This window comes from Octopus bimaculoides, chromosome 26, assembly GCF_046866305.1.
Source record: "Octopus bimaculoides isolate indiv1 chromosome 26, ASM4686630v1, whole genome shotgun sequence".
NCBI lineage: Eukaryota > Metazoa > Mollusca > Cephalopoda > Octopoda > Octopodidae > Octopus > Octopus bimaculoides.
In genome coordinates this window covers 23,941,591-23,968,752 of record NC_142953.1, presented here as the reverse complement: position 1 = coordinate 23,968,752, position 27,162 = coordinate 23,941,591, and the positions used below count along the sequence as shown (strand labels likewise).

Here is a 27,162-nt window from a genome sequence, read left to right as displayed (position 1 = left end):
TGCAGTTTTGCTGAAAGGATCATCAGGTGACGATGAGAAGTAAATAAATACGCAACCAAGTAGAAGATGTGTGTTTTGGCAAATATGAGGAATCCCAGAGAGAACGAAGGAAACAATATTGATTAGTAGTGGCTGTGATTTTTAGAATATTACAAGAGAAACGAGATTAGATGGTAATTAAAACGAACTCAAGTGTAAATTGTGCTTTCATATTGAGTGAGTTAGTAGAACTTAGTAACAACAACGACTAACACAGAACAATATTGATTCACTAATGCCAGAAAGGTTAAAAGCATGCATGACATGCTTAATGTTGTAATCAGCGAAATATCACCATTTCCATTTGTTTGGACTTGTCCTTCTTCCATTGCCAGATGAAGAAATAAGTCAAACACTTACTATTATTATTTTTATCATTATTATTATTATCATTGTTATTATTATTATTATTGCATTGGTAGACATGAAATTCGTGTCTTGTGTGAGTGTGTGTATCAGTGTGAGTGTGTGCCTGTGTGGGTGTGTTTATGTGTGGGTGTGTACAAGGACTGAGGTGTCTAAGTTGTTCATAAGACACATTTTTTTTTCCCTTGTGTTATCTTTTTATTTGAAGAACTCTGCTAATATTTCTTGTGGCCGTGTGGTTTAGAAGTTTGCTTCCCGAACACATGGTTCTGAGTTCAGTCTCACTGTATGGTACTTTGGATCACGTTTTCTACTGTAGCGTATGCTGACCAAAGCCTTGTGGGTAGATTTGGTAGATGGAAACTGAAAGAAGCTTGTCTTGTGTGTGTGTGTGTGTGCGTGTGTGTGCGTGTGTGTGTGTGTGTGTTTGTGTGTGTGTGTGTGTGTGTGTGTGTGCGTGTGTGTGTGTTTGTCCTCAACCATCACTTAACAAACCTATGTGGTTTGTTTACGTTACCATAACTTAGTGGTTTGGCAAATGAGTGTCAGAATAATTATCAGGCTTAAACAATAAATACTGGGGTTGATTTGTTGAACTAAGACCCTCAAGGGTGCCCCAGTATGGCCACAGTCCAATGACTAAAACATTTACAAGATAAACATGAGATTGATCTTCAGCATGAAGGGAAGACAGGTAGTCATTCCGAGAATGTGTGTTCAATATTCCATTTTATTCTTTTTTTGTTTTAAAACCCAGAGCAAAAATAGTTCAGTCATAAAACACATTCCAGCCCAACAAATAATCAAGCCAGGATCCAAATATATATTCAATACAGTGGATGCCTTTGGATATCAGAGGGGGGAAAAAATATATGTTTTTATATATGTTCATATTATCACTTATGCGACTTCAAAGCAATGGTTCTGACCCCCTCAAAAGATGCAACATAAAAGCATATTTTCAGTTGGCCAACATACAATAGACATTGTATTGATGTAACTAGGATACAGAGATAAAAACAACAACAACATTAACAATAACAACCCTCTGTTGATAGAATAAAAAACACAGCATTCAGGCTAGAAATAAGTCTTAAGTTTTGAAGTAGAGAAAGCAGCTGGTTTTTCTGTGTTTGTTTTTTTTTTGTTTTTTCGATATCATGGAGGCACTATAAACACACAATCCAACGTTAATTAATATATCAGGAGGAAAGAATGAAAGAATCTGCTTAATGATTAGATGTGAGTGTTGAAATACACAAATACATATTGATAGTCATGGTCAGAAGTAGATTGATGGACAACTTTTAACAACATTGTAATGTTTCAGGAGTAGTTTGAACACAAACTACACCGTCTACTACCACTGGTACTACCACCATCACCACCGCTGTTACTTCGCTATTAGAGCCTTGTCTTTTCTCAGTTTATCTCTGGTAAGAAGAGGTGAAGCTACCGAAACACACACCAAACATTTTACCTTAAAATATGCTGCTCTGATCAACTGAAAGACCCAGAAACAGGAATGGATGCAAGGTTAACACGAACAGAATTCAAAATCAGAGCTGTTTAGCCAACCTCCAAACAGATAGATACACACTTCTAGACTGATGTCTATCATTAAGTCACTATCCTCCTACTCCTCCTGCACCAGCTCCTCCTCCCCACCCCCCTTTACACCACATAATAGCCATGTTTGGCTTTAATTCTGCTGATCTGTCAGCTACCAATTTATAGAGCTACTTGTGATAGCTACTTAAGTAAGAAACATCTCGGTCTTGTTTGTAGCCTCCAGTGGTAACAGAGGAAAATAATGTTGAAAATGTCAGGAGCTGCAACTACACAACTTTAATAGCTACCAACTTTAGAGAAAAAAGAATTCAGAACATTAAGCTTCTTTAACTTTTGAACATTTTTCCTAAACTGATTTTCCAAAGCAAATCAGTATTCTTCAACGCGCGCGTGTGTGTGTGTGTGTGTGTGCGTGTGTGTGTGTGTGCGTGCGCGCGTGTGTGTGTGTGTGTGCGTGCGTGTGTGTGCGTGCGTGTGTGTGTGTGTGTGTGTGCGTGTGTGTGTGCGTGTGTGTGTGCGTGCGTGTGTGCGTGTGTGTGCGTGTGTGCGTGTGTGCGTGTGTGTGTGTGTGTGTGTGTGTGTGTGTGCGTGTGCGCGCGTGTGTGTGCGTGTGCGTGTGCACACAATCACATTCAGTTAAGTAAGAGGGTCTGCTGCTGTTGTGAGATCTAACCAGCCATCTGTATGTGCATGGGTGTATGTGTATAAGTGTGTGTGTGTATATATATATATGTGTGTGTGTGTGTGTGTGTGTATATATATCACTAATGCAATGGATTCTCTTACTTCGTGTCATGTGACTGCATAGGGTTTTATATAAATAAAATACGGATAACGGTATTTCTAAATTCACTAAAATAATGGATTTGCATAAAATTGAATATTAATGTCCAGAAAGAAAACAACAACGTTATGCGTTGAATAAATGCCACATTAGTATCTAGATAGCATTTTCTGTCATACGAGCTGATGTGATATGGAGTGCAGACATTCAAACAGCACCATCTCACCATCTTTCCAAATCCTGCTGCATTTTGCATGGAATTTTTGGTCCTCCAAAGTCCTCTTGAAGTAGAAGCTGACCTATCTTTTCTGGTTATGAATTTTAGTCAGAAAAATTCAATTTATATGTTATGGAAACATACACACACACTACAGGCTTCTTTCAGTTTCTACCTACCAAATCTACTAACAAGGCTTTGGGGCTATAGTGGAAGACACTTGCGCCCAAGGTGCTATGCAGTGGGACTGAACCCAGAACCATGTAGTTAGGCAGTATATCTAGGTTTTCTCTGACATAGGAGGCTGATGGTGTAATGGTAACACATCTGATGCTTAATCAAAAGAAATGAGTTCAGCTCCCATAGGCTCCTGAACATGTCTCATATGCTGTGTGGTAAAAAGCTTGCTTCCCAACCACATGGTACTCTAGCTTCAGACTGACTAAAGCCTTGTGGATGGATTTGGTAGACAGAAACTAAAAGAAGCCTGTCATGTGTGTGTGTGTGTGTGTGTGTGTGTGTGTGTATCTATGAGTGTGATTTTGTGTCTGTTTGTCTCCCACCATTGCTTGACAACCAGTGTTGGTGTGTTTATGTCCCCATAACTTAGTGGTTTGGCAAAACAAGACTGATAGAATAGGTACCAGGCTTGAAAATAAAATAAGTACCGGGGTCAATTCATTCAACCAAAGAGCCTTCAAAGTGGTGCTCCAGCATAGCCACAATCAAATGACTGGAACAAGTGAAAGTAAAACTTAAAAAATGGGGACAGTTTGGTTTATTGATCCCTTTAGCACAAGAGTACCAAAGTATTCCAGTTGTTGAATTCTGGGTGAAATAGGTCTACAAATTCAAACATTTACACATGTAAATGCCTGACATGTGTCTGGTATGTTTAGTTGCTGTTCCTTTAAGTCTTTGGCTTTCAAATTATTCTGTCACACATAATGCTTATTTATCCATGTTGTTTTGAAATTAATCCTGCATTATCTCATAGCTATGGGAGTTTCATGATGTGATTGTTTATTTTTAGAATGACATTGTAGGGTAAGTGTGAGAGGTTGGATCTGGTCAGTCTGAACATAATAAAACAAGTCAAATATTTGAACCAAACTGGGCCAGTTTAAATGCTAAAGGGTTAAATGAAGGAGAAGAAAAATTATTTAGGGTCTCTCTCCGTGAAAGCAACATAATGTTTTATCTACCTTAAAAGCTTTCAACCGTTGAGCCTGGCATAGTCTTCTACCTGGCTGGCCCCAGTCAGACCATCCAACCCATGCCAGCACGGAAGACAGGCATTAAATGATGATGACGATTGCTCTCTCAAATGTTTAGCTTATTTATTCGTGTTGTTTTGAGTTACTCCTGCATCATTATCTTATATGGGTGTTATGTTTTCGAATGACATCATGGGATTTCCGTGGGAGACCAGATCCGGTCAGTTTGAACATAAAACAGGTAGAATATCTGGGCTGGATATGGCTGAGTTAAATACTAAAGGGTTAATGCAGGTGGAATGGCAAAATCATTAAAATGCATTGATGCACTCGACCCGGCTAACTACATCCTCAGTTCAAATTCTGCCAAGATTGACTTTGCTTTTCATGTTTCTGGGGTTTGTTGTGAAGGAGTTTGAACTTCTGATAGTCAGTGTCTCCTCTCTTAACCGTTCATCTGTTCTAAAACGGGTGCTAACCTCTAGTTCAGGCTTATTGATTTTAATAGGTTACTGGCATACAGTGCATAGTTATTGAACTGTTAATATATTTCAACTAAATAATGTCTTTCTTTTTTCTTTCTTTCTTTCTTTCTTTTACCACCTGAACCTTGGAACAGAAGCAACAGCAGCGACAGCAGCAGTAGCAGCAGCAGCCCCTTTTATATTAGTATTTCAGTGGTTTTATTTGCGTCACCTTCTGCTATTTGGAAATCCAAGTAAATTAATCAAATATAATTTTGAAAGATTTCTCAAGAAAAAAGGAAAGAAAAACGATTTGAATATAAATAACTTTCCAATAATTTGATATTTGTGGTTAACTCGACTCCATTTGTTTTTATTTGTCAAATTTGTGTATTAATATTACAACTAATTTAGGTAACAAGCAGCAGCTGTGCCTAATATCATTCACAAAGACACTGCCCCCACTAACTTCCACATATAAATACACACACACACATAGGCATACACATGCATGCACACAAAACCATTACTGAATATGGTTATGTTACTGAATATTTAAGTAATAATTTTGGAAAGTTCATGTTCAAAAATATATAAAAACAAAAAAAAACAATAATAATAAAAATGAAGAATATATTTAACTTCTCTTGTAACTTCAATCCATAACTAAGTCAGTAAAAATAGATTTATCTCCACTGTGTGACTAATGGTTTCACTTGTATGAAAGCAATGACAGAATTTGGTTTCTTTCATAGAAACCAGGTTTTAATATATTAAATGGTAGTGGGAAGGCAGTGAGGCGGCGGAATCGTTAGCATGCCGGGTGAGCTGTTTAGCAGTATTTCGTCTGTCACCTTCTGAGTTCAAATTCCGTCAAGGTTGACTTAGCCTTTCATCCTTTTGGGATTAATAAACTAAGTATCAGTTGAACACTGAGGTCAATGTATTAGATTAGTCCCCTCCTCCAAAATTTGAGGCCTTGTGTCTCTAGTAGAAAGGAATATATTAGGTGGGGGTGGTGGGGGAGGCTGTGTGCTGGCAGAAGTGTTAATATGCTGGGCAAAATGCTTAGCGGTGTTTTGTCTGTCTTTGTGTTCTGAGTTCAAATCCCACCAAAGTTGACTTTGTTTTTCAGCCGCCCAGTTGAGCACTGTGGTCAATGCAACTGACTTATTCTCATCCCACAAAATGCTGGCCTTCTGTCTTATGATCTTGAACAAGACATTTTATCTCATGTTCCTCCAGTTCACTCACCTGTAGAAATGAATTGTGACATCACTGGTGCCAAGCTGTATCGTCCCCTTTGCCTTTCCCTTGGATAAGATCAGTGGCACAAAGACAGGAGACTGGTGTTCATGGGCAACTTCTGGTCTTCCATAAACAATCTTGCCCATACTTGTGCCTCAGAGGGGAACTTTCTAGGTGCAATCCCATGGTCATTCATGACCGAAGGGGGTCTTACTACTGTGAAGTGGCCGACATGACCATCCTCCACCCCCAGGGAATATGAAATTCCTTTGTTGCCTAAATGAAAAGAATCATTGTTTTTTTCTTTCATTGATCTTAATTAAAGGTAAATTGACTCCATTTACACTACTTATATATATATTGGAAAGGCAAATCAGTCACCACTTCCCTGTTTTCTTTCTCTAAATATCTGTTTCCTAGTTCCTATTCTTAAACTAGCACCAGCCTTTCTAAATGACCAAACTTTAAGACTTTTATCCATATTTCTAAAAGAAGTCTATAGGTTGACTCTTCAACTGCTGGCCTTGCAGATGACCAACTAGTAGAGAATAAACATACACACACGTGTGTGTGCGTGTGTGTGTGTGTGTGTGTGTGTGTGTGTGTGTGTGTATGTGTGTGTGCATGGCCTAAATTTTAAAAGACCCCAGAGAACTGAAATCTCGATTGGTCAGAGTGAATGATGCATTTGCACTTGTGTGCATAGGCTTTCATGTATAAGATCTGATCAGGACTTGCTATGGTAACGGAGCTAAAGTACGCAGAGTGAAGCCACTTGGCACAGATTGACCTTAAACTCTGTCCCACATATACAGTAAGCTATACTGTTCTTGCTCACTTCTGTGGTCTATAGCAGTGCTTGGAAGTAAAGTGTGGAGGGTGTGGTCAGCTCACCAAGGAAATTGAGCAGAGAATGTGCATCAACTTTTGCCAAACGCTTGGTGTTACTTGCACAGAGACCTACACTAAGTTGCAGGAAGTGTATGGAAAGTGTTGTGACCTGCAATAAATGCTGTGTGGCATTCCATCAAACAGCTGCTAATTAGCTGTTTTTAATTAGATTCGTAAATCTGACTTTGCATTAAAACAAAAAATTTTCATAACCCCAAGCATTAATTACTATTTCCCCTACCCCTTGCCTTCCCTGCCTAAAAATATCATCATTATCATCATTAACACCTGCACCACTGCTGCCATGGCCACCACCACCACAACCATTGGTTCATCACCAAATAATTTTAGTTGGTTTCAACAGTCTGAGCCAGTTGCATGTATCAATCATTTAGACAGAAATCAGTAAATTATTGAACTAAATATTTTGGGGTTTTGAAGATTAAAGAGAAAAGGGTGAAAGGGAACAACGAACCTCATTGGTGTTCCACCGATGCCTCACTGATGGAAATTCTGATGCAATTGGTATATCCTCCAACTGCTTGGGCAGAATAATCATACGGTTTTCTGAAAAGAAAAAAAAAATTGCTGGTTATACTCGTGTGGATGACCAAATGTAATCAACAACAACAACAATAATAATAATTATGATTTCAAATTTTTGCCACAAGGGTAACTTGGGGGAGGGGATTGAGTCGATTACATCGACTCCAGTGCGTAGCTGGTACTTATTTAATCAACCCTGAAAGGATGAAATGCAAAGCTGACCTCAGTGGAATTTGAACTCAGAACACAAAGACAGATGAAATACCGCTAAGCATTTTGTCCAGTGTGCTAACAGTTCTGCCATTTCGCAAATAATGGTAATTTGTAACATTGGTACAAGGCCATAAATAGGTGGGGGTGAGGGATAGAGTCAATTAATCAACCAACTGTTTGACTGGTAACTTCAAAAGATGAAAAGCAAAGTCAACCTAAGTGATATTTAAGCCATGAAAGTTGAGCCACATCCCTAAGTACTACAAGACATTTGTTCAACAACCACACCCTCACAATTCTGTCAACCTAACAAACAGCAAAAGCCTAATGAAATATAAAAACATGAAACTAAATATCTCACCATTTCCCATACCCACACATCTACATAGTGCATGCATGCATACATGCATACATACATACATACATACATACATACATACATACAGGGTTGGCCAAAAGTCACCTGACAGTAAATCAAAACCATTTAATTCCAAGATTTATTTATGTTTAACGACTGAATGAATTTAATAAAAGCATCTAAATATGAAACACCATGAAAATTGTTCAAACTGAAGTCCTTCTTGAGCGACACATTTTTCCATTCAAGTCAATACAGAATTACAGATAGTATTTATGGAATTTTGATTTACTGTTGGGTGACTTCTGGCTATATATGTATATAGCCATCTAAAAATTCATGCCAGAAAAAAAATAAGCACTCGTATATTTGTTAATACAGTGGGTATATCAATCAAAGTATACAGTATTATAGATTCATTTCAGCTGATTTTAGCAATCAGTTTCCCATTGGCTGAAATGGATCTATAATATCATATACTTTGATATATAAAGGCCACTTAACTTTCCTTTACACTGTTAGAAGCTCTCCTTTTTTGTTATTTTACTTGTATATATATATATACATATATACGCACACGTACCTCTACATTTACTTAGTATATAAAAGTTAAGTCCAGAAATTTAGCTTTGAAAAGACTGAAGAGAGACTTCTGCTCCGATGTTATTACCCTGAAATAAGAGACGATTTACTTCAAAACTCTATAATCATTGCAAGTTTTGCAAAAATAATGATGTTGGGCTAATTGCATTCTAAAAATTGTGTCTAATCTCATTTCAAACACTTTCATTGCTGCCCAGAATGGATAAAAGAGGAACTTTTGAAGAAGGGAAAGAAGTGCGGCCTGTTTGATCCCTGATATAGATTATCATTAATGTAATATGAGTCTATCAATGTTGCCAATAACTGATACAACAACTTCATTAACTTTTCCCTATTGTCGTTTATGGCTATCACATGTAAAAACACCAGCCACGCATGTTTCAGCCAACATGGAGGATTAATACATGGTGAAAATATATCTTCTGTAGCATTCTCCTTTCATATTCTCAATGTAATAAATAGGTAACGGATTTAAGTAAATGATTTTTTTTTTTTTAAAGTATCTCTCTTGCAGGTAATTCGATTGTTCATATTATTCTTTGACATGAAAAAGCATTAAATGTGTTTCATTCCCAGTCTTGCAATTATATCTTCATACAATAAAAATGAAGCAGCATCAATGCCCTAACTTCAGATATAAATTTGCTAGACACTCTCGTGGAAGAATAAGGTTGAAGTACTGTAGTTGCTCTCCTGAACAAGTACTGAAAATGATTTGTGAGAAAATAGCAGTTATAATAATAATAATAATAATAATAATAATAATAATAATATCTATAGTAGCACTATTAAATTCTATTTCTAGTTTGGTATGTGCCAGATGGCTGGGGATAATGAGCAGTGTTTGACCGCATGCAAAATGCTGGAATAATCTTCCTAGATGGTTATCTGTTGCCAACCTGGGTAGAATGACTTGAGAGAGAGAGAGAGAGAGAGAGAGAGAGGACCAATGATTGATGTTTTTTGATGGATCAATAAAAAGCCCAAGCATTAGTCAGCTTAGTCACATTTCATATCACGACCGATTATAGATTACTAGTGGAGAAAAAATTAACTTCTACACTGTTCAAAGAAAGAAATTGTAGCAAAGACTTTGCAAAGCCATAAAGGATAGTAAAAAGGACTTGCAAGAACAAAAACCATGATTAATATCTTAGAATAATTCCACCAACCTTACCCGACCCCTGCCCCTCACCAAATTTGGCAGCAGATATTGAGAGACGTAGTAATAAGAAATTATTCTTTCTTCGTCAAACACAGAGATGACAGCTTATTTCCTTCAAAAATAAATATCTTCTTGTTATCTTTTTCTTATATATCATGGTTTTTTGCCTTTTTTTTTTTTTAAGCTTTGATGTTTTCCCAAAAAGTTATTTCAAGACAACAGTGAGATTTGAGAATGTTGATTCAAAGCTTAAATTGTAATTATATTAATATCATATTTATTCTGCCTTTACCGAGTGTATTGTTAGAAATAATGAAATATTAAAATATTTCTCATAGCATCTGACTTACGCATGTTTGTTTGAGTCAAGATGCCGATGGTAACTCACCTTCTACACATACATCACGGAGCACACAGTAAAATGTACCTCTCTGTGTTTTTATATGCTAGACTAAACAAAGATTCCTATTTGAATAAAACATTTAAAAAACAAGGATAAAGTATGCCAAAAGTTGTTGACTTCAACCAGAATACTAAAATGGTTGTCATAGTGATAGCAATGTAAATTCCTTGCTAATCCATCATAATGTAATCTAGGTGGGGGGAAAGAAGGTTGATTTTCAGTATGGCAGATGGTCTTAGGAAAACAATTTGAATTATCAAACACTGAAACATTGTTGTTTTTGTGGTGACCATCATTCAAATTCAATATCCAAAGATGTCAAATATGCCGTCGTTAAAAATGATGCCTCAAATCACATAAGCAAAGATGGAGAATCCACCATTTATATTGAAATGGACACAGGGTTCTGCTTTCTGATGGTTTGTTTAGGTTTATGTACTTTATAAATTCGTTGGCAGTGGTGTTGGACCAACCCCTCACTAGTAATGTATGCTGATGAGTGGGGGAACCTTTTTTTATGATAAGCTGAAACAATCGCAAAACTTTGTTTCAGACTATGCAAATATGGCTGACTACACACACACACACACACACACACACACACACACACCATCTATACATACATATATACTACATATGCAGGGCTGCATGACCTAGATGTTAGGGGTTTGCACAAACAATCATGAGACCATGGTTTCAATTCCAGGACTGAGCGGTGTGCTGCACTCTTGAACAAAACACTTCATTTTACATTGGTGAGCAACCAATTGAACACCTGACATGTGGCATACCATGCACCTGTTCAGGTAATGTTGATTTGATGGAAGGAAAGAGCTCATGTGAAGCACAAATGTTTTTTCATTTCATTTCAAAGTTTCAGCTCAGAGCTGCGGCCATGCTGATGCACCACCGTGTTTGATAACTATAAAAACATATCATTTGTGCAGGTTGTTCAGCAAGAAATTGCAGAACACTCGTTAATTATCTATGACAAGAGAGTCTACCACACACACACACACACACACACACATATCATAATTATCATCATCATAATGGGTATGTGCTTGACTCACTACTCGACAACAAGTGTGTGCCAAAAAGCATTGGAAGTTGGCAAACGGGGGGGGGGGCGGCGGTTGTCAGTGTCCCCATGCCAGCTACTAAGTCAGCTCCGAATTGGGAGACGTAAAGAATAGCCAGAATGAAACACCTGTCAGAGACGACGAAGAAGAGCTCAGTGTGGTTATGGGCGAAAAGGAATGATGGATGGAACTGAAACGGAACAAAACACAGGAGGAAGGAAACCCAATTTGAAAAGTTCATGCAGTGGTCTTTGTGGCTGAGCAATAAGCACACCCAAAAGTTCTGAATTCAATCCCTACTGAAGGTGGCATTTAAATAACAGCAGGGGGATGCCTAGGAGTCACTACCTAGGTGCATTCAGCTCCCTTCGAGTGTCAGGAAAGAATGGGCCGAAACACCTGTTCGTTCTTCCTCTGAAGAGTTCACCCACTGTCGGCTTGCCCTGTATGAGTTTCCACTCAAAAAAGAGAGACTGATAACGAGTACCAGGCATTGAAAAAATAAGGTACTGCCCCAGCATGGTCGCAGTCCAGTGACTGAAGGAATAAAGAAAATATATATGCTTGTGTTTGTACGTACACATAATTGTGCCAGTGCTTGTCTTCAATGTCAACATATAATCACTGAAACCTCAAATACTTCTAATTCCAAACACTTGAAACGTTGTCCATAACAATCAGAAATTCTGGATTTTATTACGTTTGATTTCAATATTTCCATCATTAATTAATTCAACAATTAAGGACATTATCCCAATATCTTTTTGTTTTTTAGGTGTGGCAGTGTGGTAAGAGGTTTGCTTCCCAACCATATGGTTCTGGGTTCAGTGTGGCACCTTGGGCAGGTGTCTTCTAGTATAACTCTGGGCCAACCAAAGTCTTGAGTGGATTTGGTAGAAGGAAGCTGAAAGAAACCTGTTATATGCGTGTGCGTGTGTGTGTGTGTGTGTGTGTGTGTATGCTTGTGTCTGTGGTTGTCTCCCACCACTGCTTGACAACTGGTGTTTGTGTGTTTATGTCCATGTAACTTAACGGTTCAGCAAAAGAGTTTAATAGAATAAGTACCAGTTTTAAAAAAATAACTACTGGGATCAATTTGTTTGACTAGAATCCTTCAAGGTAGTGCCCCAGCATGGCCACAGTCAAATTACTAATACAAGTAAAGGATAAAAGACCCATTCCTGGAACATCTGCTTAGTGTGATCGCACATGGTGATGAGTACACTGATGACAACAACAATTATTATAACGATGATGATGATTATTATATGGACATAAGTACTTGTAGTCTACGAAGGTATCAGTTGCTGTGGAGGTGGGTGGGGTACAGAGGCTGCTTATATTTCATCTGTCAGCATTGCACAACGCATCAAACGAAGGATACTCAAACCGCCGTATCAAACACAGAATTTCCGATGACAAAACAGATAATGCTATTATATACTATTAGCAAATTAATCTTAAACAAGTTTCTCTCCTTCACTCATTCAGAGCCTGTCCAAATCTCAGTCTTTTCTTTTTTTTTTTTTTTCCCTTTTTTTTTTGCAAATGAAGAGTTTGCTAAACTCCTAATGATGTTATTTTATTCTCAATATTAGTTTGGTCATTAGCTCTCCATATCAGAAAACACCACCTCAAATCACAACACTTGACTGAGCCAGTAAGAGATATTGTATCAACATTAATCCCTGTCTGGCTTTCGATCTAAATAACTTCACTGCTACGTCAGCTCAATTTGTCCAATCAGGTGTGTGAGTGGGGGAGGAGGAGGAGGTGGTGGTGGTGGTGGTGGTCATTATCAATTGTTACTTTGATCTGGACTATATTTAACATGGGATACTTAGTAGCGGTCAGTTTCATTTACTCTTCTGTTGCAATGTGATTGGGATATTGCTCTTGGAATTGGTTTTGGCATGTTTTAGCATTGATTGCTGTGTGTCCATGTCAGTGTATCAGTTGATGTGTGTTTGTGTAGGAGTGAGTGTATGTATTTGTAGAATGTGTTTGCAAATATGTGTGCTTTAGATGTGTGTGTGTGATGCATAGATAGATGTAGGCATGTCTCTATGTATTTATATATATGCATGAGTTTGTATATAAGTATCTGTGTGTGGTGTTGGCAGACATGCTTGCATATCTATATGTTTATATATGTGTGCGCGTGTGTGTGAGCTTAAATATATTTGTGTATAAACCAATCATATCAGCATTATTAACGAACTAGCTCTTTGTTTGCTACCATGATGGCTCTCTCTCTCTCTCCCCAGCATCTGCCCCTCCCCCACCATCCTTATCGTTACATAACTCCATAACCATTATTCATGGCATGTGGACATGGCAAATATCAATTATTCAATTTATGTTGTGTACTTCACAATTTCCCTTACTTTTATTTTTTTATATTCACAATTTACAAATATAAGACTTGATTTTGTAAACTGTATGAAGTAGGATTTAAACCTCCGCAATAGATGCAGGTGTGGTTGTGTGGTAAGAAGTTTATGACCCAACCACATGGTTCTAGGCTCAGTCCCACTGTGTGACACCTTTGGCAAGTGTCTTCTATTATAACTTTGGGCCAATCAAAGCCTTATGGGTGGATTTAGTTGATGGAAACTGTAAGAAGCCTGTCGTATATGTATGTGTGTGCATGTGTGTGTGTCTGTCTCCCATCACTGCTTGACAAATGGTGTTGGTGTGTTTATGTCCCATAACTTAGCAGTTCAGCAAAAGAGACCAATAAAATAAGTACCAGGCTTTAAAGAAGGAAAAAAAGTTAAAGTCCGGGGTCGATTCATTTGACTAAAATTCTTCAAGGCAGTGCCCCAGCATGGTCACAGTCTAATGGCTGAAACAAGTAAAATATAAAAGATATTATTGGTATTTTGTGAGGTATGTAATAATCCTTTTTAGTAATAGGCAAAAGGTCTGAAAGTTTTTTTGGGGGGTGGGGGGTGGGCAACTCCAGAGTATCACTGGTATTTAGCTCACCCCAAAAGGATAAAAGGCAAAGTAGACCTTAGTGGAATTTGAACTCACAATCTAAAGACAGATGAAATGCCACTAAGCATTTTGTCCAGAGCACCAATGATTCTTCCAACTCACTGCCTTAGTAGTAGTAGTAGTAGTAGTAGTAGTAGTAGTAGTAGTAATAATGATAATTCTTTCTACTGGATACACAAGACCTCAAATTTGGGGGAAGGGATTAAGTCAACTACATCAACCCCAGTGCGTAACTGGTACTTATTTAATCGACCCCGAAAGGATGAAAGGCAAAGTCAACTTCAGCGGAATTTGAACTCAGAACATGTTATATCGCACGTGCGGATGACCTCTACTCAACTCTCACTTCCGACAACTTGACTCTGTTGAACTCGACGTCTAGTCTACCGACAGCTCCATCTCGCTCTATCGCTCTCTTTTCATCTAGCTATTTATACATATTGGACTAGCCTACTTATCGCCTGGGGGCGTCCACACAACAGAATGTAAGAATGGATGAAATACTGCTAAGCATTTTGCCTGGCATGCTAACAACTGTGCCAGCTCACTGCCAATGATAATAATAATATTTATTTCATCCACCCCAAAATGTTGTAAGACAGCTGACCTCAGTGGAATTTGAACTCAGAATGTGAAAACTGATGAAATGTTGGTAAGCATTTTTCCAGTGTGCTAATGATTCTGCCAGCTCACCACCTTAATCATAACAATAACAATTTTTAATATTATTAATGTTATTATTGTCCATTTCGCTTCTCAGAGCGCTCACTTTCGCTTGCTCTGGCTAATTCTGTAAGAGCAGACAACAACCTATAGTGAAAGGTCTCAGACGGTCTTCTGCCATGATGCTTAATACCCAAGTACCAGTCTCAAAATCCTCGCTCTCCTCAATATAGTAGTTTTCTGAGCAGGTTCTACCCTCATGTTGTTCCCAATTTTACCAACAAATTTCTCAAAAATAATCGCTTCCAACTATCATAATTATTATGGCCCGACTCTAAGTATGTGCCTGTAGATTGGAGAACAGTAGAGAAGGCTCATGTTTTTGGTTGTCAGGGTAATCCTGGATCTGTAGGGTTCTTTGATTGGTCCTAGTTAGAGTTTCTCCTGTATCAGGAAGACTGCATCATTCATACTATCACATACTTCATATACTTTTATAGCATTTCACTATCTTTTCTATTTCTTTCACCTCATCCTGTATATAAATCCCCACATAAATTGTCTGTTCTTGTGATGACCTGTCATCTATGCCCCTTAGGCTTATAAAATAAATTATTATTATTATTATTATTATTATTATTATTATTATTATAGACGTTGCACAGTATATAATATCATGAAGTTGTTGATTGAAGATATTGTACCTACAGGGTGTTTGTACTGTTGGTTAAGTCACAACAAGGACCTCAGACAGACAATACTTTACACAATATGTGTGCAGTTCCAAGTAATGCCGACTTTTGCAATACACCTAGATTGTATTGTAGGGTATTTCTGAAGTTTCCAGATATTTCTTCAGGTTGGGTGGTATTGAATCCAATGCTTCAATGACAATAGAGATAACCTTTATGTTCAACTCTTGTAGTTGCCACATCTTAGCAATTTCAATTCTCAGGTCTCCATATTTATCAACCTTTCCTCTTTCTATCAATTATTATTATTATTATCATCATCATCATCAATGTTTCATTTTGTGTAGAATATATTCTGGCTGTTACTGAGTTAAAAAACAAGTTTTGTTCCTTTTTTTACTACTTGGTGAGACGAACATAGAAACAATAGTTCGAAAAGGTTCAACAGAACACAAGAAACCTTCAAATCTATTTTGGTTCATTTTTTTTTTCTTTCTTCCACAAAATTTTAATTTTTGGTTTTAGTCACAGACTTTTATTTAATTTGAGCTGAACATGTCACAACATTGCTTAACAAATTACTTTTGTCTTTCATAAATTGAATCAATTTGTTTAGCAAACCTTAAACCTTTCATGAAAACTTCTTGCTCATTTCCTGAAGATTCAGCATCGAACGAATAAAGGAACGAATGAATGAATAAATAAATAAACAAATAAATAAACAAATAATTGTATATTTTAAAAAATGAAATAAATAAAATATTAAAAAAAAAAACCCTACCAGCCACCTTGCACTGTTGAATCAATTAAATAATGCCATAACTAGTTTCCAAGTTTAATGGGTGGAAACAGACAAAACAAAAATAAAAGTGTGTGTGGAGTGGCAGGTCAGGAATGGGTGGGTGGTATTAAGAAGTAATAAAACAAAAGAGGTGGGGGGGGGAGAAAGAAAATTAGAGAGAGAATTAAGGAGAGGTAGAGAAAGAAAAGGAGAGAGATAGATAGATAGAGAAGGAAAGATAGAGAGAGAGAGAGAGAAAGAGAGAAGGAGATGGTGTGCAAGCTTCAGTGAACATTTCTTAGAAGCTGTAAATGTAATCAATAGAAAGCTACGGGTTCTTGGCAGTCTAATTTCTACACTGGAGTCTGCTACAGAATAGTCAGTGACACTGGCAGGAACTGATAGTCTTGTAATACTTGCTTATTTCCTTCCATTTGTTGAAATAACATTAAGACACAGAAAAAAAAGAAAAGAAAAGAAAAGAAAAAATGTAAAGAAACACTAAATTTCTGTCAATGTTTCACATTTGTGTAAATAAATTCTAATTAATTTGCATCCATCAAAAACAGAGTGTTTTTGTTTGTTTTCATTTTGCAAAAACAAAATTCATAAATAAATTAAAGTTAAAAAAAAACAAGGTTTCTGATGAAATAAAATCAAAATTTTTTTCCTCTTTTTGTTTTTGTATGTAATTATTAAAACATAACTTTATTCTCATCAGATATTCATCTCTGCAATGATATTTGAAAAACTGTTTCTAATATATATTAAGGACAACTTTATATCAAAGAAGGAGAGCATAAGTTCAAACAGAGCCAAAACAACAAGCCTCCTTGCCTCAGTATGCCTGGCTGCAAATGGGAACAACTTTAACATGCCTGATACATAACATTGGTAAAGCTGTTTGGTGTCAAGAAATACTTCAGTTCTAATTCAGAGTTTTATCCTCTTTAAAACTCAGCAAAACCCCACACCTGAGTACTACTACTATATCTATGATTGTGCTGGAGTCACAGTGACAAATATTTCAGACAACATTCAGAAAAATGCCAACTGATTAGCAGTTGATAAGAAACCCTTATCAACATCTCTTGCACTCAATGACATTTTGTCCACACAGTCTTTCCAATTCATCCACATTTATTTCTCCTCGGCAGATCTCAATTTCTGGCACAAGTTCTGACGGAACATCAACTGTATCAGTCTTATGAGTCTGTGGAAGTTCCTGAATAGTCACAGTAACTATTCATCTAATTAATTGTGGTAAGAAGTTTGCTTCCCAACAACACAGTTCCAGGTTCAGTCCCACTGTGTGGCACCTTGGGCAGGTGTCTTTTGCTATAGCCTCAGGCTGACCAAAGCCTTGTCAGTGGATTTGGAAGACAGAAACTGAAACAAGCCTGTTGTGTGTGTGTGTATGTATATATATGTGTGTGTGTGTGTGTGTGTGTGTGTGTGTGTGTGTGTGTGTCCATCATTGCTTCACAACTGGTATTGGTCTGTTTACATCCCCATAACTTAGCAGTTTGGCAAAAGAGACTGATAGAATAAGTATCAGGCTTAAAAAAAAAAAACAAGTCCTGGGACCAATTCATTCGACTCAAATTTCTCCAAGATGGTGCCCCAACAAGGCTGTAGTCTAATAACCCAACATAAGTAAAAGATTAACGATAAAAGATAACTAATTAATTTTAAAATAAACTAAATACATGAATGTATACCTGCTTATGTGATTAACTAATAAGTAATTAACTATATTAATTACTTTTGCAAGATGTTATTGCTAAGACATATTTCTTGCTAATAGTAACAATTTATGAATCGGATAAGAACTTGAAATAGTAGAGTCAGAAGCTAAAGGTCTAGTGATATATAATTTTGTCTCCTCAATGTTTGCAGTTCAAATACCACTTAGTCTGACTTTGTTCTGTGTCAGTCAATAAAATAATGTCAGGAATTTACTTGGGTTAATTCAATCTAGAGATTTGCCTCCCACCAACAAATCATATTTATCTTATGCCAAATCAGGAAGAAACCAATATATTAGCCATTCATTGAGTCTTGTGGAGAGAGAGAAAGGAAAAGAGAGAAGGAGGGATAGGGAGGAAAGGAGAGGAGGGGGGAGAGAGAGTTTCTTTCTCACTAGGGCAAAGAAATGAATATGTTTACACAAGATCAAAGATAGATTTTGAACTTATAAACTTTGAGTATGTATTCATATATACACACACACACACATAGAGACATACATACACACACACATGTATATACACACACACATACATCTATATCTATATCTATATATATATATATATATACACACACACATACATATATACACATATATATGCACACATATATATACACATATATACATTATATATATACATATATATATATATATATATATATATATATATATATATATATACAGAAAAATATTGTAAGTATACACACACACATATATATAAGCATACATATATAGATATACATACATATATATATATATATATATATATATATATATATATACACACACATGCATACATATGCACACCATACATACTCATATAAAAACATACACACATACGCCACACGCACACATATAACTATCCATGAGGAAAATGGAACAACAACACAGCTTAATAGCAAGAGGTATTCCCCAAGTAGTGCCTTTGACTCCCACAAATGATTTAATAAGTGGAAACACCTGAATACCAACATTACATCACACATTGCATACACCAGAATTTTTCAATTCCCGGCAGTGATGTAAAATCAGTGTTGTAATAGCAGATACTTATAAAAAAAAAAAGCAACAACAAAGGGGGTGGAGGGAACAAAGAAAAAAAAGGCCTAAACAATCCTGTAAACATAAATTTTCCTTGCTTAATTCTGCCATTGCCCAAACAAGGATGAAGAGATTAGAATAAAAGGAAATTAAATGGAATGGAATAAAATAAATATTAAAACTAATACAAAAGCTAAAACAACAATTCCTTTGATATCCCGCATGAAAAGCAGTATTTTTCAAAACAGTTCTGCATTCTTTTCTTCCGACACATCACCACTCCCCTCCACAAAACAAGCCAGAATTACGATACTATTTTAATATAAAGTATTTAGCTATGCTTAGCTTCACGATTTTACATTGGCAATCCATTTGGAAAGCTCAAATGAATGCCAGAAGATTCAAGAAATTGAATTATTTCTTATCGCTATGCTGAACATGCATTTGTTTGTCTGAAATGCAATCAAGATTAGCAAATTGTTATTAGTTCTGCAATAACTTCCTATTAAAAATAGTAGAAGCTCAAAACCAATCAAATTCCTTATCAAGCTCTGTTAATACTCTTCTTATCAACACATAACCAACCATTGTACAATATAGTTTTTATTTTTTTTTATTATTGCAATATATTAACGTATTTCCCCACCACTATTCTCTCATTTTTTTCTGTGTCTTTCTTTGATATTTACTATCAGTTCGTTGAAGTAGGGAGGATGAAAAAAAATAGTCAATCAACCATAAAACAGGCTTAGGTAATGAAGCAGACGAATTATACACATGCTTGTATCAATATTTTAGAGAAGGGTGGGGGGGGGGGGCTCCTTTAGTTTTATTTATTTCTTTGTTTATTTATTAATCATTTGTTAGTGGGGGGGGGCAGCTAATTTCAGAACAGGGGCCTCTTTTCTATGTTGGTCAATTTTCAAAATTAGTATTGAGCATTAGTATAAAAATTGTTGAAATAGGGAAAGGAAGGCATAACATGACTGCCATTAACCATTCTTCTCAACAACCACTCCACTTCCTTGCCTCTTCCTCCTCCTCCTCTATCTCTCGTATTCAATATGCGCACACATCATACACACCAACAGAAGTCAAGTAGCATACATTCAAGGACCATAAGCAAAACACTCATCACCTATTTTCCTAATTAAGCCTTCAGTTATTTACTAAATTACATCCTAATAATCAGTTTGTGTATTTCTGCTTCACCTTTAAAACATTCACTGATCTCAATTAGATTTTGAAATTACCAAGATGAATATTTGTTCCTTCCACCACCCGCCCCATCACCCTATTTTGGGGAGTGAAAGAAGAATTGTCTGTGACGAGAAGAATCATAAACATCATCTCAGAAATGCTTCAACATCTCAGAAGTATATGAAGGAGAAATTAATCAATGTTTGCACTTAATTTCACACCAGATGACTTTGTGCATTACCTCCCTTTATACAATACTCCATCTCTCCACGAACCTGATATCTTCATCATGTGTAATTAAAATACAATTAAAGCAATTGGAGTTTATATAAATGACAGCTGTTTCAAATTAGAAGCTTAAATCTAATGAACTTAATGTCACAAATTCAAAACTCCACAAGAGTTGATTATGTTTTTTTTTTATCTAATAATGGTTTCAAATTTTGGCACAGGGCCAGCAATTTCGAGGAAAGGGGTAAGTTGATTACATTGACCCCAATGTTGAACTGCAGCTTACTTTAATGACCCCAAAAGGATGAAAGACAAAAATCGACCATGGTAGCATTTGAACCCAGAACATACAGATGCATGAAATACTTTTAAGCATTTCATCTGGTGTGCTAACAATCCTGCCAGTTCGCCATCATAAAGTATATAAAGTAAAGTAAAATATTGGATTTGATATCATTTTTTATAATTTGACCCCACCAAAAATAAATATAAAATTGATTTTGTAGTTCATCCCACCAAAAACAATAAAAATATAAACATTTCTTGGTTGGTTCCTCCAAATAAGAGCATCTTGAAAAACTGGACACAGCTATTTCAGTGGGTGTCTACAGGATGCTGCAGTGACATTAATCAACCTCCAGTTTCCTTTCTATATAGTTGTAGGCATGAAAGAACAGCCTTCTAGTTAATGAAACTTCTTTCAACTCCCATAAGCAACAGTCAACTTGTTCATCATCATCATTTAACATCTGTCTTCCACGATGCCATGGGTTGGATGGTTCGACAAGAGGTAGGCAAGCCAAAGAGGTACACCAAGATCCATTGTCTGCTTTGCCAGAGTTTCTATGTCTTGATGCCCTTCCTAATGCCAACAACTTTACAGAGTGTACTGGGAGTTTTTTATGTGGCACTAACACCCATGGGGTCAACAAGTAACTTGTTAGAAAAAGATCTCTCAGCTGAGAACAATATTATATATGTATATATATATATTGAAAATTATAATTTAGGGTATCTAAGAGATACCACCACGCTGGAAATAGCAGTCAAAACTCGACTCTAAAACCACATTAAATGTTGAACAAACTTCTTAACCACAAAATTAGTTTCTGACACTTCCAAATAACAGAAATTCCCGAACAATGACTAAAGACACAAAACAGTTTTAATATTTAAATTACATTCTGAGACATAATCCCTCAAAATCTTATGGGAACCTAATTGACATTTAACAAACAATTCTCTTCAAATTTTCTATCATCAACATCAAGGTCTGTCCAGCTTTATCATTTATTCACAACCAGTTTTTAAAAATGGCTAAAAACAAGATTAATTTTTTTTGTTTTTGTTTTGAGCATACATGTGTGTGTGAGTGTGCATTTGTGCTGATGAAAACTGAATAAAGAAATCAATCAATAAACTGAAATGATTTGAATATAATTAATTCTGAATAATGAGACCTGCACAAGATTTAGTTTATACAAACATTCTATTGGTCTGGCTATTATTCTATACTGTTCATTAACGTTCACATCATCATAAACATTGGTTGCAGTTATTGGTGATTACACAAAATTAATGGATTTAGAAAGATAAAGGGGGAAAATATAGAAATAACAAAAATAATTTCTTGAAAAATGATTAAAAAAAAATTCCTTTTATCCTTTCTAACACACATTCACATTCCACACATTGGATACACAGTACATGGCATACACTCACACATTACACATTCTACACACCCACATCCACACATTAATATTAAATATTCCTGGATAAAGAAGATTAATTTTCTGTTCATAAACCTTAATAATTATTTCCATCAACAACACAAGGCTACAAATTTCAGTAAAGGGACACAGCTGAGTAAACAGGCCCCAGTTCTCTGCAGGCTCTCTTATTCAACATACCCTGGAATGATGAAACACATAGTTGACCTCAGCAGGATTTGAACCCAAAACATAAAAGAACAAAGGTAAATAGCACACAGTCCACTGCTCTGTTCCCAATGATGAAATTGTATTCCTGTTTGTAGTTATTAATGTTGCCAATGATTCAGAGAAAGGCATGACTAATCTAAATTACCATTTAGATTACTTCTTTAGCAATCAAAAACATTGCACATATCTAAGAAATTAATAAGTACAATGTTTTACTGGAGAGAAAATTAAAAGACTCCTTAGAAAATTGTTTGAAAGCCACTGATAGAGCTGAAAATCCTCAAAGACCTTAACAACACTCTTTATGATATTCTCTGTGATTTGGTCTATCTTTTTTTTTTCTACCAAACACAAAAATAAGGCATATGGACTTATTAATTACACAGTCTGAAATATAACAGTATTAATAACTATTGATTCTATATACTCGCAGATTATGTTAATCAAATGGTGTGTTTCTTTCTTTTCTTCACCTGATTGAAAGTTATATTTTTTTCCCCCCTATTTAACCATTGATCTTCTATGATCTATTTTTCTCTTGCATTTTTACTGTTATCAATGACACCCTATTGAAGATATTTGACATCTATACTGTATTATGATAAGAAAGCAAGCAACCTTTGATGTGCTCAACTCAATGATTCTGTTTGAGTGTGAACAGTTTTTCAGAATGAAATATATAGAATTCAGCCAAACCAAAGTTGCAAGAAACTACACAAAAGGAGTTTGTCTTTGATGGTTCCATTTCCTTTATTTTACAGGAATATTCTACGCAAGGGAGAAAGAGAAACAAAAATTTTAAATGCTCCAACAAAGTGATATTTTTATTTCACTATATTCATCAGAATCTCTAACATTATGAATCATATAATATCATTCATTGGAATGTCAAATGCTTGAAGCTTATGATTAATATATTGATTTTTAAAGTTGAATTCCAAAGTTTAACTGTGTCAGCCAGTTGGTATAAGATTTTACTTCCAGGATGTATTATATGAAACTTTTGGGATGTAAAAGAATATCTAATAAAACAACTAATAGCTTCCATTTAATATGGACAAGTAATTCGGTATACCCAAGGGTTTAGTTATCATACATGCTTGCGTTACAGTTTATTTCATTACATTATACCAATGATACCAGTAATATTCATTGGATGAAGAACATCATCTTGTATGTGTTTTCCAGGTGATGAGTTTATGCTGATGTCTGTCATTCCAACAATCTTGCTTATCTCGGGATTGGTTGACACAATCTTTCAATCAATTCTCATATTACTGTATAAAACAGGAATTGAACCTGGGAGCATTATATTACCAACAGAGTGCGTTATTTCTAAAGCAGTTGTTTCTCTACAGGTCAGTGATTAGTGACCTTGGCAGGTAATGGTTGCAGGTTCAATTCATTACTAGTTCAGAGATATTCCCTAAAGGCAACCGGAGAGAATATCAATCAAAATGTTGTTCAGATATTGTTTATAAATTGTGCAGCTTCTGAGATATCAACAGAAATAGTGTAGCAACCTGAATACGTATACATTATATATATATATATATATATATATATATATACACACACACACACACATATATATACATGTATATATACGTTTATGTATGTATGTGTATATATATATATATATTATACTTTTGTTATTTACACCACCTGTCCTCGTCTGTTGTTATTTTTTGTATATTCTCCCATATATATATATATATATATATATATATATATATACACACACACACATATATACATGTATATATACGTTTATGTATGCATGTGTATATATATATATATATATATATATATATATATATGTTGTTGTACTTGGGGGTAGTCATATTGCCAGTTTAGCCAATATATATATATATATATATATATATATATAAATAAATAATAATAAAGGAGTTATGACGCAAAAACGTATAAATTCAAAAGAACATATTTATCTTCTTCAATATATATTTCAGTATAAAGAATTCATTAAGATGCTTAAATCAAGGTTTCTTTACACATCATTCAGGAACAGATATAACATCAGAAAAAATACATTCCGTTTAAAAACACAAACCGTTCATGGCGAAAAAATTTCACAATATATATATATATATACACACATGTATGTATCATCATCATCATCATCATCGTTTAACGTCCGCTTTCCATGCTAGCATGGGTTGGACGATTTGACTGAGGACTGGTGCAACCGGATGGCTACACCAGGCTCCAATCTAATTTGGCAGAGTTTCTACAGCTGGATGCCCTTCCTAACGCCAACCACTCAGAGAGTGTAGTGGGTGCTTTTACGTGTCACCCGCACGAAAACGGCCACGCTCGAAATGGTGTCTTTTATGTGCCACCCGCACAAGAGCCAGTCCAGGGGCACTGGCAACGATCTTGCTCGAAAACCCTACAAGGCCAGTCAGGCGGTACTGGCAACGGTCACGCTCAGGATGGTACATCTTATGTGCCACCCGCACAAGAGCCAGTCCAGAGGCACTGGCAACGATCTCATGTATGTGTATATATATATATATTATATAGTAGGTACCATAACAAACCAGAGAAAAGTATCTTGTTTTACAAAATTAATGTCATATGCTCAAATAATATCGGTTTCTAATTTTGGCACAAGGCCAGCAATTTTGGGGGAGGGGTCTCGTCAATTACGTCGACCCCGGTGTTTCACTAGTGCTTAATTTATTGACCCCGAAAGGATGAAAGGCAAACTCAGAATGTAGCAATGGGCAAAGTACTGCTAGGCAGTACACCCAGTATGCTAACAATTCTGCCAGCTTGTCACCTTAATAATAATAATAATAATAACAGCAACAATAACAATAATAATAATAATAGAATTTGAAATGTGAATAAGTAAAATAAAAACAAAACCAAATATATATAAATCTATAGTTTATAATATTTACTTGTTGTAGGGTGGTGCTGTAGTAGGTACCCACCCATAACAAACTAGTACCAGGAGCCAGATTACTGTGGTCTAACATTACATGTACAAATATTAAAAATGGGGAAGGGGTGCACATTGAGAAAAGAAATGTGCTTGTAAAAGAGACAAGGTGGAAGTATGAGAAGTACAGCTCTTCAATGTTTCCATAGACAAGACCCCCATAACAAGGAATCAGTTAATAAACATATAGAATGTTCCAGTAAAAGTAGTAGGTAATACGATATCTCCATTGGAAAAGTGACTTCAGCCTTGAATCTTCTCTATTCTATGGAATCCGCTAAAATCTCATTTTAAGGATAAAGTGTTAATTGATTGATTAAATGGTTGAATACAATCGGGGACGTGGGAGGGAGGGGGTTAGCTTTAGCGAATGGGGAGGAAATTACTTTTGGATTTATTGTACAAGAGGGAAATTATATTTTGGATTATCATACAAGAGGGAAATTATATTTAGAACATAAACAAAATTTACAATGTTACAACATTCACAATCGCAAAAAATAAATTCAATTTATGATAAAATTATTTTTCATTTTTTTCTATTCAAACCTTATTACATTGATTTTCTTTTTTTTTTTTTTACTTTCCATGTGGCATAAACCCAAATGGTTATTAGCAAGAATTTCTGCAGAAATATCATGGAACGTTTCGTAACCAGGATACTCTCTTTAATCTTAGTTACTCAATCATAGCACACACAATACTGTTCAATATAGAAATATATCTAAAGCCAGTCTTTGTTGAAAAAAGTTAAATACTCCTAACTAATTTCTTCATTGTTTACATGCTCCAGAAAGTATAAATCCCTTAGCATGAGGCTTTTTTCATGCTTCAGAGCTTGCCAACAGGGTTTCAAATCAACCACAAAAATCAACGGATTCTTATCACTATAAATGATTTCTGGTGTTTGGCAGCAATAGCCTTAAGAAGCTATTTATGGCACAATTACCAGAGAGCTTTTTTAATTTCTTAGGAGACATTAGGGAAATATAATACCTTACCATAATCTGATGCCTTACCATGATGTTCTGTGCATAGTGATAGAAGCAAGAAGACCAAGAGGGAGAAAGAGAGCAATGGTGATGGATGACAGTAGGCAGAGGCAGTTGTATGACTCAATGAAGAGAACAGCACAGACTAAAGAGTGGTGGAGAGGCTTCATGTGCACAAGACTTGTTCAAGGACAGACTACTTGAGAAGAAGACCATAATCTTCACAGAACTTTTAATGATAAACCAAATAAATAATTACTGGGAGATTGTTTTGAAGTTGATAACCAAAAATTAGTTGCAATAAAAAAAACACTATGTGATAAAAGCTTGTTCAATAGAATTTCATTAAGTGATGAGTGTATGTATGTATGTGTATATATATATATATATATATATATATATATATATATATATACATACATACACTGTCTATATATAGAGTATATATATATATATATATATATACATACATACACTGTCTATATATAGAGTATATATATATATATATATATATATATATATATACATACATACACTGTCTATATATAGAGTATATATATATATATATATATATATATATACATACATACACTGTCTATATAGAGAGTATATATAGACAGGTTTCAGTTTATACTAGACAGTAGGTACCAAAAGAGTAGCTTGTACATAATAAGCCATACCAAAGGAGTTTGGTAGATGGTAATGAAAGTATTTAATCAAAGCAGAATTA

At 35.6% G+C, this 27,162-nt stretch overlaps 1 protein-coding gene across 26 annotated transcripts in view; it reads right to left on the bottom strand.

Moving 5' to 3' along the window:
• LOC106883622 (calmodulin-binding transcription activator 2) overlaps positions 1-27,162 on the bottom strand; it is an 859,097-nt gene that overhangs the window by 226,957 nt on the left and 604,978 nt on the right. For all 26 annotated transcript variants that reach the window (XM_089342578.1, XM_089342567.1, XM_089342583.1 and 23 more), the window contains one exon: positions 7,274-7,365. In XM_089342578.1, coding sequence (XP_089198704.1) covers positions 7,274-7,365 — 92 coding nt within the window. The remainder of the gene's footprint in view (positions 1-7,273; positions 7,366-27,162) is intronic.